The following is a 15,408-nucleotide window of genomic DNA, read 5'->3' on the forward strand; positions in this document are numbered from 1 at the left end:
AATGCAGCATCCACGCAGTTATGCGCCGAAAGCCAACCGGCCCAGTCGTAATGCCTAGCTGGCCGGACCCGGTTTATTCCAGGAGACGGTTAATAATATAAAGTATTGCGAGGCATGATATGGGGAAAGCTGCTACTCCGAACTCCGACGACAAGCTCATTCCGTTCATGTGCATCAGATGCACTTGACTGCTCATCCGGTAGCTTGGCAACGCGGGTTAGGCGGCGATGAGAAACTTGCATGGTTTGTGACATGCTACTTTTCATATCAAAGAAGTTCTTTGCCAGGGTTCTTCTATGCAAAGAAATCCCCCACGATTAAGTACACATAGAGTCTAGCCAAAAAAGACGGACACGAAAATGTGTGGCAGCTTGATCGGCGTGCCAGCTCTTGGACGTACAGAGGTCAGAAAGCTATTTGCTCTGAAATGAATTATCTTATACGCTGCTTTTTTGCTCTGTGAACGACACAACTGTGGTTGATTTGTGCTGGGGAAATGTATAATCCAACGTTGTGAGGGATGAGCATCTACCACACGCGGCCCTTGGTCTGATTACCTTTCTCCTCCTCAAGCTTCTTGATGTTGACGTGTTTCCAGCAGAGGACACAAATAAGACAAACCGGGATGAAGGCTGCACCAGCGATAACCATCTTGTGTTGCACATCTGCGTACGCAGCAATGATGGCGTCGCGAACAGGGTCACCCATTGGATAGGAGAGCTGGACATCGAGGGAGCCAAAGATTGCCGCGGTCTGGTTCTTGGCGTAATCCGGCAGGTTGCTTTCCAGAGCCCCGGGTACAATGTTGTTCCACAGGCCACTAGCGATGGCATATCCAACTGTGGCGCCGATGGAGCCAAATAGACCCCAGATGGCCATTACGGTAGCAATCTCCTGGTGAGTGACGACAGACTGGATCGAAATCTGGCCGCATGCGGCAAAAATGCCAGTTCCAAGACCGTTAAGCATCTGCAGGACAACAAGAGCACCAACCGAAGTGCTAGGCGTTCGGTACGGGATCAAGAGTGCGGTGCCAAGAACCATGAAGGGGACACCAGCCAGACCGGTGTACTTGAAATCACCGGTCCAGCGAATAAAAAAGCCATAGGCGGGACCGAAGAACGACGAGGTCAAGGAAAACGTGTTGAGTACATAACCAGAGTGGGTGATGGACAGCCCGTGTACGACCTGCAGATAGGAGCCGTAGTAGGCATCCCATGTGCTAGTTGAAAATTGTTAGTGGCATCTCAAAAGGTTCAAAAGAGATACTCACAATATGGAAATGAACATGACACCGTAGAGCATACAGGATCCGATGAGAGTCCGCTCGTTCAAATATTTGTAGGGAAGGAATGGTACGGGAGTAAACTTCTTCTCCCAGATGAATAGCGCAGGCAAGCACAAAACGCCGACAACAAACATTGCAATGATGTGTGGGCTCGCAAAACCCTTGGCCGCATACGAATTGATGCTGAAGGGTAACAGAACCAAGCAGAAGAACGCAATGATAAGGATGAGTCCAACCACTATAGAATGGGGTCAGTGCTAGATCGTGAACTGCCCGGCATAATGAGATACTTACTGTCGAATTGCAGGAAGTAATACCAGAAGCCCTGCAGGTAGGTTCGGTCGGACATCACACGCGTTTTCTCGAGCAAACCAGCCTTCTCAGCCTTGCGTTGCATGAGGAACATGACCAGAAGCGAGGGCAAGCAGAAGCCAACAAGGATAATCCCGAAGGCAGCGAAAGCCCATCTGAAATTGGACTCCGTGTAGAAGAGTTCAGCAATTTTGGGGCCAGCGAAGGTAACGGCGACAATCGGGGTACCGTTGATACCGAGCATAATCATACGGTTCTTCAGTGAGCTCATATCAGCGATCATGACGTCGATAACGAACATCATGCCGAAGTGCCCAATAGTGTAGAAGACGTGTCCTGTAACGTAGGTCTCCATGTTCTGGCAAGTGGCTTTTATGATCATACCGATGAGGCTGAAAAGAACAAGGATTGCAAACCCTCTGAGCGACCCCAAATATCGATGACCTTGGCAATAACCAATTGGCAGCATCCCGAAAGTAGATTGGCAAAGATACTGACAACGGCGAGGAGACCGTGTTTGTTGAACGAGGATGTAATATATGGGTTGAGGTTACCCTGGACGGATTGCAAGAGCAAGTCGATGAAGGAGACGACGTAGAGGCTTGGAGAATGTTAGCTACAGTCTTTGAGGAAGCACCTCGATGCACTTACAGGCTGAACATGAGATACATAGTCTTCTTTGACCAGATGGCGGTCGTGGCTCTAGCACGCTGCACGCCAGGCGTAAAATTCACGCTGTCGACATCGGACTCGTGAGGCTTGTCATTACGGACTTCTGTGACGCCATTGTTGAAGGCCGGGCTCTTCTCGACCTCAGCGCCCCCCTCCTGAAGGCCACTCTGCGGCTCGATGGTGGCCATCGTGTTTGATTGACAGTCACAGGGGGTTTGGCGACGTAATCGCCTCGATATGCCGGGGTTTGAATAAACGGGGGAAGCTGTCGACAAGAAGGAGTGGGATGTTAAAGGCGAATGCCTGCTAACCTTGCTTGAAACTCAAAAGAAGAAAAAACTCGAAGAATAATTTGGAGGTTCGATGGGGGCCTTTCTATATTGCAGCTGAGTTCTGCCAAGCGCCAAGTAACACCTCCAGCCGATGTCGCCCAAAGTTTGTCTTTATCAGATGATCAGATTAGATGCCAAGGGACGAATCAAAGTTAGTGCTCTATCGGAGGTATGGTTGGGTTCGTGTTAGCGTTGTGGAATCGCCCAGGCTGGACAGCTCTTGGTCGGAGGCCGCGTAGTTGGCCAGGCCTTGGGTGTGACTCCATTCTTGGGAATACCTAAGTGAACCGAGGGGAAGATTAGGCCTGTAGACGAAGGGATCAGCCAAAACGTCCATTGGTCTATTCTGAGCTAGAGAAATAAGGACCAGAGTGGCGGGAAAGGGTGTGAAGGCCTTGAAGGGTATTCGAGGTCCGGAAGGGAGGGGGTTCTGTGTCGTGTCTGGTCGGTCCGCCAAGGTGGCGGTGGAAGTGGAGCGAATGGTCTTGGTTCCTGATTGCATCTCACCATGGAATCTCCCCATATCTCCAGTTCATAGTGGCTGCATGTCCCCAATTTAACATTGCAAGTGGATGTGCGGGCGTCCTTCTCCAGATATCAGAGTGTCTTCACATGTCTGGGACTTCCTTTGAAAACAGTTAAGAGTAGACATCGCAGAACGAGTTTTGGTTTCCGACAAACAGAGCCTAGCCTCGTGCTCATATCACCCTGCTGGAAATCCCCTTCTGGTCCTCCACTGTGACAGCCTAGCAGTTGGTGGCTGAAAGAATTTTTTCCCTCAACATTACTTGGCATGCAGGGAGCATCGCCGGTAGCATGGGTGGTTGACAGACTGAGCATGGTACTGGCTCCCACAAACCCGTAAGCTACAAAGTACATTCAACCCCACCTTGTCGCGAGCTCATTATCCACGAACGATCGAGTGGTCGTTTCTCGCGGGTTGTTGTTGAGTGACACGACCAGGATCCTTGCATGGCTCGCCTGTCACTTCGACAAGGCCAGTTACATACGCTTTTCATGACGAAAATACAAGAATAATACTTCGGCGCCACCCATGAAGACCAGGCGTGCCGGGACGTATATCGCGGCAAGTGGGATCAAGTGGCGAGCAGTATGAGCCAAGCTGTGGGTGTCCTCAATCACCCAATTTTCGCACGTTTCCGTTGCGCTGGGTAGTGATGCCCGCCTAGATTAGACTAGAGACGAAACCATGCCACAATAGATCTGCTAGTCTCCCGAGCCATTCGTTTAGCTCTTCCCGAGAAAAGATTATCAAATCACTCTGCCACACCGGGGCCATCCGTACGAAGGCGGATGTTGAGATTGGCAGAAAACGGCTGCTTCATTACACTCTTCACCAGGGCTCTCATTCACTGTGCCACTTTCTGCACTGCATTCTTGTACCATTAAAAACAGATGTGGTGGGTTAGAAGCTACATTGGCGATTGACGTAGCGCGTTGTGTGCATCCGTTGTATGATCTATCCTGCCCGGTAAGATGTTGAAGACGTGGCTTTCAATAAGATGAAGACGTTCCAATTATATGTCGAGATCGCAGATAGAGAAAGAAGCGAAATGAAAACATCAGTAAGGCCAAATCCCTCACGATGGAGCTATTCACGGACAAGGAGCGATATTGAGCCCTTGACTGTGCCTGTGAAACCATGATGCCAACTGAATCAGACTAATCCTGCCAGGCGCCTAAACGCTCACTCGCTGCCTTCCATAGCGGCAAGAATGCCTCGACAACTGCTCGAGTAAGGTGGGGTTCTTAACATCGTCTGACACGTTGAAACTGAGTACCAGCAGGACTCCTGATCACTTAAAGTGGAAGCTAAACCCAAGGGCTGGCTTTCCAACGATGAAGATTCTGCTAAGAAGCATTGCCGCAGGCACCGTGAAAGAGTACTTTATGTTGCAGCTTCAAGTGTGACTGGCTCGGAGGTAAGGCGCAGCGCCGTCAAGATGTCGGTTTTATCACGACCTAATCCGAGGGAAAGTTCTCACGACCCTCCTGACTTGAGAAAGTAAGCCCCGCCCAGAGCTCCCTTGTCTTGATCTTGGCAGAGACATGAGTTTTTCCATTCGTCCGAATCAAATATTATCATCCGAACTTTCTTGAAATACAAGATGCGACTGTAGTCTTGGGGACCGTCTGCAAGGTTTCGTAGTTTCCTGTCGCTAGCCTCAGAACCCGCGCGAAGAAGAAGGTCTCGGTTAGACTTTCCATGTTTTTTGAATGGAATGAGGTATCATCAAGGGGCCTCTTGGCAGAATCATCATGCAGTCGGCCTTTGGCAACGCTCTGGGGCTCACTCGCCCGGAACAGAGAACATTTTCTTTCAATGTGTGTTCCACGGTCATCCAACATTTGCGACTCTGAGACAGTGGAGGTTTCTCGACACTCACCACAAACCATGGCCTTACTTTTCGGGGGCCTTTCAAAACTGCCAGAGTTAACACGCACGCAGTTAGTAGAAAAGGCGCAGATTCCATCTAGGAACATGAGAATGGTCGAAATATCGTACACGTTATATGGCCAGCCGAAGTTATCTAGGCAAACTAATATACGCCTCGATGACAAAATCATGACGACTTGTTTGATTTGTCAACGGACATGACTTGCATTGCAACACTGCAACGTACGAAGGTTTTAAATTCAGGAACAAAGGAAACTAGAAACGTATTAAAAAGGCTAGAAATGATAAAACATCAAAATACGTCGAAACATTCTCAGGTCTGATCGAGGCTGCGCTTTTCATAGACTACGTGTGCCGGCACTGCATCCTTCGACACCTCGTCACAACACAACAGATAGGAAACTATGTTTCAAACTAGAAGGCATGATACAATAATGCACTATAGACTTGTCTAAGAGGTTGCAACATGAGAATAGCCCCTAGTTTGACTACAGGACCAATATCAGCGAACAACCAGGGTGAGATAGCTATAAGGTGGCATTTTGCGTCTAACTACTAATAAAAGGATCTCCTATACCCTGTTCTGGAATCGTTACTATTTCTTGTTTCACCATGGTACGCCTACTCAACGGTTCAGATTCTCAATGTGCAAAAGGACACGTGCTTGCGGCTCCAAGAGAAGCATAAAGCACCTCAAGTAGCTGTGTAATATCTTCGACAAGCTTGATGTAACGCAGATATATGGGGGAGTGGTCCACGCCCTCGCCCCTCTAAAAAGACGGGATGAACCGCCAAGTCCACACATCAGCCACGAACCCGTGACTCTTTGGTTGCAGAGGTAGCTCGAAATCAAGATCAATAAACTGCCTGGAATCAGCCCGCTGACTACTCACTCCGTTGGTACGTCTCACTTCCCAAATTCATAGAAAGATCTGGGGGGAGAACATGCAAATCCAAAGCACCAGTCAACGTTCGTTGATGTCCCACAGCCGGGTAAATAAATGCGTGTGTCGAATTTCGATGGTCGCCGTGGATCAGGTCTAGCCCACGAGGTTCAATCGGCAAACGGCGAGTTTCTCGGGCTCAGTTCGGCAAGTGGGGTGGAAGAGGAAGAGCAAGAGCAAGGGGGTCTTATCCCTCACACCTATTTGGTACTTTCTGCCTTTCGTCTTACCAATCAACCGATGGATGGCGCTACACTGTTGAGGCAAAGATGGCGTGAGACCGTTTGTGTACGACCTGGGCTGTTTTGAGTGTTGAATGTCCAACTGTTACTGATACCTGCAAGCCATTTGCGAGAGCAGAAAGTAGGCGCCGAGAGACGATAGCCCGAGTCAGTATATCTGTCTTTGCGCGCTCTCATTCTATGACTGGAGGAACAGCGCAAGTTTGATGAACAAAAGTTGCTTTCGATGACATAAAGCTTAGCACGAGGTATTCTTTTCACTAGAAGAGCGTGCGCCAGATGCTGTTTTTCGACTTGCCTCAGATCACATGAACTCGAGCTCCTAGGGACATTTAAGCTTGAGAGAGCCGCACAAGGACTCGACCGGCACAGATAGCCGAAGCCTTCGAACACGCTAGGCAGTTTTGACGAAACCGCCGTCCTTCAGTGGCCACAGAGATCTAAAGAGTGGAGAGAAACAATTCATCATGAAGGGATATCCCCGCTTCCTCTAAACTGCATTCGAACCCTTTCCAAACACAAGAAGCATGCCACAAAGTACATAGTATCCAAGTCTAGCCCTACAAGGTCTTAGAAGGTGCGCCTGCAGCCACCGTGTCATGGGAAATGTAAACTGGCGGAGTTCCGGTGACTTGCGAAATGCGCACGAATTAGACTGATTAAACAACCTGGTTGGAGGCGGGTTCGAGTCGTCTCGACCTAAACCCGTGCCGCTAATTACTACGAACTCCATGGGCTTACGCCAGTGTCCGGAGACACGGCACCGGGAAAGTGGGTCATTGAGCACTGGCGCCGCCGAGTCCCGGCTTGGATGGCGGGCCGAATCCAATCTTTGGGTTGAAGAATAAAACTCTGATTTTATCTCATCCCATCTAATCACATCTAATCTGATCTCTCTGTCTTATTAGCTTTCTTGTATGACAACAGCCATGGCGACCATCGAGGAAAGTACAAAGCCAGGTAGCCCGAGCAACGATGTCTTAGCGGAGCCGCTGAGTCCAACATCAACTTTAAAAGTAGCAAAACGCTCTGGTACGACAATGCGACTGTTCAGCCACGAGCAATACCCTGACTATTGTTTAGATGAGTCCTCTGCTCCAAGCGAAGATATTCTCTATGCAGCCGGAGTCGGGCTAAGGCCTGACGACCCTTCTCTGCCATGCTTGACTGTACGCATGTGGGTAATTGGCATTGCTTTCTGTCTCTTGGGCAGTGGCGTCAATACCTTATACACTTTCCGCTTCCCTTCCATCAGTCTTTCGCAGTCGGCGATCCAATTTTTGGCATATCCTGTCGGCAAGGCTTGGGAATTCGTCATCCCAGATTGGGGATTCAACATCCGGTCACGTCGCGTTAGCTTAAACCCAAGCCCGTTCAACTACAAGGTCGATAGCATCTCTGAAGACTGAAACATTGGAAATACTGGCACCAACTGACTCATAACTTACTAGGAAAACATACTTGTCTATATCATGGCCAACCTCAGCTTTCTTACCCGACTTAGCGCCGACGTCTTAACTGAGCAGCGAGTCTTCTATGGGCTCAAGGCAGGGTGGGGATTTGAGCTGACCGTTACTCTAGCTACAATTTTGTATGGGTTTGCTTTGGCCGGATTGTGCTATTCCTTGGTTGTCGAGCCCCCTACATTATTGTGGCCTGGTGTGCTTGGAAACACAGCTCTCAATGCTGCCCTGCACTCCGGGAAAAAGGAAGATGAGACCGAGTACGCATCTTCCAAATCTAATGATCGATCAATTCCACAAGTACTGATATTCAGAGTTTATAGGGCAAAATGGACCGCTTCTCGTTACCAGTTCTTCATACTGGCCTTCATCGTATCTTTTTGCTGGTATTGGTTCCCAGATTTCATCTTCCCTGCACTGGGTTACTTTACTTGGGTCTGCTGGATCGCTCCGCAGAACGCGGTTGTCAACCAAATATTTGGTATGAAGAGCGGAATCGGCTTGCTTCCCTTCACTTTTGACTGTACGGTCCCTGCGAGAACCCTTGTCGGCTTGTTACTCATTTGGCGTAGGGAGTCAAATCGCGTACATTGGGTCTCCGCTTGTCGTACCCACCTGGGCAATCCTGAATGTATTGGCATCTCTGGTTTTCTGGATATATATAATCTCGCCAGCCCTCTACTATTCGAACACTTGGGATTCTGCATACCTCCCTATTCAGAGTAACTCCATCTATGACCACAACGGGAAGACCTTCAACGTCTCCAAAGTCATTAACAAGGCCAGCGACTTCAGCTTCGACCCGGTTAAATATGCCCACTACTCTGATGTAAATGGACCAAATCCTCAAACGTCGTGTATACGCAATCTAAGACTCTTACTTTACTAGATCTACCTTCCTGTCACGTACGCTCTCAACACTTTCGGCCTCTCCTTCGCCACCATAGCCTCCCTTTTTGTCTGGCTGTTCCTTGAGAAACGTGGCCATATTGCTGTTGCTCTCAGGTCTTCAAGACTCTCGACCCTTCTCGGAGATGAATTCATTCCTCGAAGTAATCCTCAACCTGCCTACAAGGCCGTGCCGCTTTGGTGGTACTGGATTGCGGCAGCTCTTGCTCTTGGATTTGGAATATTTGCTTGCGAGTTCTACCCTGTTCAACTGCGTTGGTATGGGGTTCTTCTGTCTTTCACGGTGTCTGCGGTATTCTTCATTCCGGTAAATCAACGAGTTTGCGAGTTCTCTAATACGCATGAACCGATGCTGATGAATTTCGGATGCAGCTTGCTTGGATCTATGCCACGACGAACATGAAGATCCAGATCGACATATTCTGCCGAATAATTGCTGGTTATATATGGAATGGCAAGGTTCTGGCCAACATTTGGTTCTTCAATCTGGGGTACATCTCCGGTATCAAAGGACTGGCTTTTGCTCAGGATCTAAAACTGGGTATATACTGCAACGTAATCTTCGTGTTCACCCTAAACCCCTAACTCATGTTGATAACGTAACAGATTCCGCCGCGAAAGTTGTTTCTTGTTCAGTCAGTCGGTCTGTTCATAGGCTCCATTGGCCAGGTATCAGTCCTCAACTGGGCGCTCAACCACATCCCAGGCATCTGCACAATAAATGCCCCCAACGGCTTCACTTGTCCCTTCTCTCGCACCCATTTCAACACTAGCATGGTCTGGGGCGCCCTTGGACCACGTCGTTTCTTTGCAGAAGGGGCGATGTATCGGTCTCTGCTGTGGTTCTTTCTTGTCGGAGCAATATTGCCTGTAATCGTCTACGTATTGAGAAAGCGATTATTCACCAAGTCGAAATGGCTAGAAAAGGTCCATATCCCTCTCTTCCTTGGTGGGCTGAACTACATCCCCCCGGCGTCCGGAACGAATTACGGCAGCTGGGCAATTGTTGGTCTGCTATTCGGATTGTTTATCAAGCGTAGACAGAAATCCTGGTGGAGGCGGTATAATTTTGTGCTTAGCTCTGCTCTTGACTGCTCGGTGGCCATTGCGGGGATCGTCATCTTCTTCGCCATCTTCTACACGGGTGTTTCCACCAAGATTCAGTGGTGGGGAACCCAGGTTTACAAGGTAAGTGAAAGTCAACGCCATGTGTTCCAAAACTCGAGACTGAAGGATGACTATTTCGGTATGCTGACAATGGTTTGTCGAAGGATAATTGTGACTGGAATAGCTGCACTTACTTAAGCCGAAGTTTGCACAAAAGTCACTGACGCCCGATTCCAGGTCGATTGGTGCGCGCATTGAAATAGTCGGCTCCGAGATTCGAGATTCGACGTCAAGGTTGCTCTGGTTCATGTGCGAAACCAAATGCTTGGAAAACTGCTAGATTTTGTGACGTAACTCCTTGTCTATCACAGTCCATAGATTCTCGGAATCGAACAACATTGGTTGTGTTGGATGTTTGTGCCTATTTTGCTGTCTAATTGGGTTGAGCTCGTGATGAGGCTACTGTGCAGAGCCAATGCGGTCGAGGCTGTGTCATCTGGATACCAGTCATCATCGTGTTCTTCTGTAATTTTTAAACCCATCACCATCAGACAGTGGACAGAATCCCAAATGTTGCTGCCTCTGAATCTGTCGGTAGATGCATTTTGTTCCATCTCGCGCAATGAGCTACATCATCAACTTGTTCTTGGCTGGTTTGACCATGGTGGCGGGTCACTTCTCTCATGTTCAGACCATATCCTACTGGTAGTGCTGATCAGAAAATATGCATCGGGGCTGGAATTTGTCCCGTTAAACATCCGTCTGACGCCAGCTCTCCAGTCGCTGTTGCGCCGCGCCGCGCCATATGTGGCTCCAGCTCATCCGCAACAGGGTAAGAAGTGGGCGCAACTAACTCTGTCCAGCAGTAAAGAGTCCCGCTGCATTCGCAAGTGCTGACCACAAAGATCCTAAAGCAAGGCGGCCTAAAGTCAGCCCGGGCGAATGCGAATTCAGGAATGCGCCACGAAACAGGCAACCGCCATGCAGGGATCTAGCTCCTCTGATCGGCGCAACTCCCGCCGCTCAGAGCCGTTTGACCGTGTCCCTGCCCCATTTCACCCATCAGGTTCACTTCCTACTACCCCATCTGGACAAGAGGAGGTCGGTATACCTTAGAATTGTTCCGTGAAGCGGTAGAATTAAGCATCGTGGCGCCAGCTTTTGCGTAGGAGGATTGACTGCGCCCGTTTGAGTTCCACACCGGCGCAACATGGGTCCATGAGGCGTATCTCGCGGCGCGATTCTCTTATGCCGAGTAGCTTTGCAAATGCTACAAGGAACGAATGACGATGCTGCTAACCATGGCGTCCGCCGCTAGGTATCATACGGTTCATGTATAAAGGAAGACCATGAGACGAAGCTATGAAGCGGCAGAAATAGAGAAGCCATAGACATCTCACCCTGACATCTCGAGGCATCAAGCGACTACCAGCCAAGCTCAATCTGTCGCCAATCAAACAACCCACTCATAAAACGCACTCTCAACATGTCAGGAATCACCATTCGAAAGGCTATCATCACCGAGTTCGGTGACGCCTCCAAAGTGCGCATCATCCAAGACACCATCAACCCTCCTCCCGCGAAGCATGTGCAGGTAGCGACTATCTACTCCGGCTTCTCCGGGGCCGACGTCAACATGCGCAAGGGCGTCTACCCGATGCAGAAGAAGGCCCCGCTCACCCCTGGCTACTGTCTCGTCGGCGTTGTCAAGACAAACGGCCCCGGCGCGTCCAACTTCAGTCCCGGTGAAATCGTTGCTAGTATGACTGTCTACGACGCCGAGGCCGACTTGGTCAATCTCCCAGAGAAATACCTTGTCAAAGTTCCCGCCGGCATCGACCTACAGCAGGCCACTGCCCTGATTCTGGATTGGAATACGGCTTACGCCATGGTCTTCGAGTCCGCTAAGGTGACTGCGGGCCAGCGAGTCTTCATTCACGGCGTCAGCGGAGCCGTCGGCTACGCCCTTATGAAGCTGTGCCAGCTGCAGGGTGCCGAGGTGTACGGCACGGCGTCGGAACGGAACCACGAGGCCGCTCGCGCACAGGGCGCCAAGCCGTTCGTCTACACCGACAAGAACTGGGTCCAGGCCATGAAGGACCTCGGCGGGGCGGATGCAGTGTTTGATCCTCTAGGATTCGAGAGCTGGGACGAGTCCTTCTCGATCTTGACATCTACCGGCATTCTCGTTGGTTACGGCGGCAACCTGCGATCGCTCAACGACGGTAGCGAAGACCGGTCGACCGTCATGCCTACTGTAAAACTGTTGGCGCGGGGTATGGTCCCCTTCTGCGCCAAGAGGACTCGGTTTTACTACATCACCCGGGACGACGCAACGTTCGAACCGAATTTGAAGTCGTTGTTTGATTTGCTGGCAGCAGGCAAGATTTCGGTCCCAATCAAAAGGGTCTATGACCTCGAAGACATTCAGGAAGCTCATCGCCAGTGGAAGAGCTTGCCGGGCGTGGGATCTTCGCTGATTCGGTTGTCGGATGTCAAGGCGTGATTAGCAAATGAGACTTGCAATGCGGCGTGGTGTGTATGGTTTTTTTCCCCGCGCGGTGCGATCCGGTATTAGCTATGTTTTTTCTTAAGGGTTTCCCAGAATTGATACGTTGTATAATTTCTATCCTCCCACCGATTTCGAGTGTCTTGCTATCAGTCACCTTCCTGATTCTGCATGGCAGCCTTGAACGCGTACTATACCGCCCGACAAAAGGGGTGCGTCAGATTATTGCGTGCCCCGCCGATCCGGCCTTGCAGGCATTCCTGCTGACGCAGCAACTCACTGCCTAGTCACCTTACTCCAGGTCCTTCGAAGCTTCTCCTCATCCCAAGCCCGTTTCAACATAATTTTGTTAATTGGCGCCATCGGCGGCGATAAGACAATTAGCAACGAGTGCCAGGCGATTGGAAGTAATCAACACCTAACAAGCCATCCAGTGAACCAAACCCGCACACCACCATACTACCCGTCAGCTCACAGGCTCTTCACTCGTCTCACAACATTCTGCTGACATCCCGTTACGGCCCGTTCCCACTCGAAGACGGCAGTAGTGCGCGAACATGAGATACTCAATTGCGCACTTTGCCTTGGCAGGCCTTGTCGGCATCTCCAGCGCGAGTGAGCGCGAACCGCCCAACTTGAATGACTTCAATTGGACGACAATCACGCCGTCCACGAAGCTGGAATACCACCCATGCTACGGGGAGTTTCAGTGCGCAAGGCTCACAGTACCTCTCGACTGGACCGATGAGACGAATGAGTACACCGTTGCGCTGGCCATCGTGAAGCTCCCGGCCAAGGTTCCCGACGACGACCCAGCATTCGGTGGCACCATCTTCACAAACCCGGGCGGCCCCGGTGGTTCCGGTGTCGGCTTCATGCTTAGGGAGGGACACATTTTGCAAGACACCGCCGACGACAACAAAAAGTATGAGATTCTCAGCTGGGACCCACGAGGTGTTCAGTTCACCTCACCAAAGGCCGATTGCTATGAAGACCTCCTTGCCAGAGACACGGACATGATCCAGCGTCTGGCCATCGGCCCTCTCGACGCCAGTCCCGATGCGTTGAGACGGCAGTGGGCGCGGGTTCAAGGTTACGGGAAGCTTTGCACGCAGAATGCCGTCAATGGCTCCATTATTCCGTATGCTTCGACAGCGTCCGTTGTCCGCGACATGGTTGAGATGTTGGACAAGATCCAGGAGCTGCGAGATGAGGAAACCGCCACAAAGCTCGCCTGGGAGGAGAGAGGACAGAAATCCTTGGAGCTACGTGGTGCTAGAGATGTGCCACGTATTCAGTACTGGGGCTTCTCATATGGCAGTATTTTGGGCAATACCTTTGCGTCCATGTACCCTGGCCGGGTTGGGCGACTCATTGTCGACGGGATTGCCGACGCCGATGATTATATGGCTGGTGTGAGTAATGTTGCCTTCACCTTGTCCGTCACAAAACGTTAATCCAAGCACGCAGGGCTGGAAAACCAACCTTCAAGATACAGAAAAGATCGTCGAGTTCTTTTACACGACATGCTTTACCTCTAAGGGAAAGTGCGCGCTTAGTCGGCCGTCAGATGAAAAGTGGCAAGATATCCGGGAGCGGGTCGACCAATTGATCAAGCAGCTGGATGATTCACCGGTCTCAGTCCTCGATGGCAAGCTCACCAATATCCTGACAGGGTATGACGTCACTCTTTCCTTTAAAACTCCCCTTTACACGCCTTACAAGGAATTCACGAAGCTGGCCGAGAAGATCAACTCGGCCATTGAGGGAAACTACACGGCCCTCTTGGAGGCTGCTAAAGCCGACATCCCCAAGCTGGACCAGGTCTGCTCCCACCCCAATGCATCTGCCCCGCCCAGCTCGTTCGGCGACGGCGGCCAAGCTGTTCTCTGCAGCGACGGCGAAGACAGCACCAACCTCACCATCGTCGACTACCAGGCTTATGTGTCGCAGCTCGAGTCGCAGTCCCCTACGTTTGCTGGCTACTGGTCCCAGATCCGCTTCGCGTGCACGGGCTGGCGTGTCCGTCCCAAGTGGCGCTTCACCGGACCGTTTGCGACGCCAGAGCCCGACCCAGCCGTGGTTGAGGGCAAGCCTGCGGCGCCGTTGCTTTTCATGTCGTCGCGGCTCGACCCGGTAACACCGTTGCGAAACGCGTGGAAGGCGAGTGAGCGCCATCCCGGGTCCGCAGTCGTGATCCAGGAGTCGGTTGGACATTGTGCTGTAGCAATCGGTAGCCGTTGCACGACAAAAATCATTCGCGAATATTTCGAACATGGAGTTGTACCGAAGAGCGGTACGGTGTGCCAAGCTGACTGCGATGTCTGGGGCGGCGATGCATGCTTGCCGTCGAGTTTGGGCATTAGGATGGCGCCTCTAGCACCACCGCATCATAGACCTCATCCATCCATGTTTTAAACCAAAGAATCTTTGGGGAAAGAAGGGAGCGGAAGAGAAAATCTCTGTTAGAGAGAACGTTGAGAATCAAGGCAGCTTGGCGATGGGACACGGACACGAACTACATCGTTGTCTCCAATTCAAGACATGCAAGACGTTAGTCATAGTTCAAGAGGCTAGGCAAAGTGTAGACATCCCAAACCCTTCTATATGATTCCGCAAGATGTCTACTACAAAAGAAAGAATACATTTTGCCCTTGAACAGACACGTCAATGGTCTCTAGCGTCTTGCTGCTTGCAGATGAAAGATGTATGTCAAATCCAGCTGAAGACAATCACTTGAATAACGACACCTGAGAGCTGCGCCGTCTTTGACGGCAACGCTTTCATCTTCATCGTATTAAAAGTTCTACATACCTAGTTAGGAATAATGGCAGGAAGTGACGTCGCTACCCTCCTCGGCAACCTTCTTGTTTGACCTTCCCTACATCTGACAGTATGTATCGCAGGATCACCAGCCTTGACCACCTATCGCCGAACGCGATACTTGGATCGGCTGCAGTCCAGTCAAACTCAACGTTACACGTTAAGAAAAACCAACTGAGACATGGTCCCGAGATGAACGTCAAATGCATATTTTCTGCGCGCGCTATCTGGATGTACACACACCAATACGAGTTCCTCTCCCTCGTTGCCCTTTCACATTCCTAGGTATGCATGTCCTGTCCTCAGACTGGGCAATCGATCAAAATGCATGCAACCGACAAGACGAGCATCGTTAGCGCCTAAACAGCCCGTTGGTGTGGGGTTTGAC

General features: G+C 50.7%; 4 protein-coding genes across 4 annotated transcripts; 2 read left to right on the top strand and 2 right to left on the bottom strand.

Annotated features, from left to right (window-relative positions):
• Positions 1-528: 528 nt before the first annotated feature.
• Positions 529-1,955, bottom strand: ColSpa_00684 (MFS siderochrome iron transporter 1; the record flags this gene model as incomplete). Its single annotated transcript, XM_049266896.1, has 3 exons — positions 529-1,222; positions 1,274-1,526; positions 1,583-1,955. 3 exons carry the CDS (start codon positions 1,953-1,955, stop codon positions 529-531), a joined length of 1,320 nt encoding a protein of 439 aa, XP_049122853.1.
• Positions 1,956-1,978: 23 nt separating this feature from the next.
• Positions 1,979-2,460, bottom strand: ColSpa_00685 (MFS siderochrome iron transporter 1; the record flags this gene model as incomplete). Its single annotated transcript, XM_049266897.1, has 2 exons — positions 1,979-2,201; positions 2,252-2,460. 2 exons carry the CDS (start codon positions 2,458-2,460, stop codon positions 1,979-1,981), a joined length of 432 nt encoding a protein of 143 aa, XP_049122854.1.
• An 8,714-nt stretch (positions 2,461-11,174) lies between these two features.
• ColSpa_00686 (protein indc11) lies at positions 11,175-12,194 on the top strand (the record flags this gene model as incomplete). The annotated part of the gene is made up of 1 exon (XM_049266898.1): positions 11,175-12,194. One exon carries the CDS (start codon positions 11,175-11,177, stop codon positions 12,192-12,194), a length of 1,020 nt encoding a protein of 339 aa, XP_049122855.1.
• Positions 12,195-12,754: 560 nt separating this feature from the next.
• Positions 12,755-14,615, top strand: ColSpa_00687 (tripeptidyl aminopeptidase; the record flags this gene model as incomplete). Its single annotated transcript, XM_049266899.1, has 2 exons — positions 12,755-13,612; positions 13,668-14,615. The coding sequence occupies 2 exons, from the start codon at positions 12,755-12,757 to the stop codon at positions 14,613-14,615; spliced, it is 1,806 nt and encodes a 601-aa protein (XP_049122856.1).
• Between the last annotated feature and the right edge of the window lie 793 nt (positions 14,616-15,408).

This window comes from Colletotrichum spaethianum, assembly GCF_022836535.1.
Source record: "Colletotrichum spaethianum MAFF 239500 DNA, contig01, whole genome shotgun sequence".
Classification (NCBI taxonomy): Eukaryota; Fungi; Ascomycota; class Sordariomycetes; order Glomerellales; family Glomerellaceae; genus Colletotrichum; species Colletotrichum spaethianum.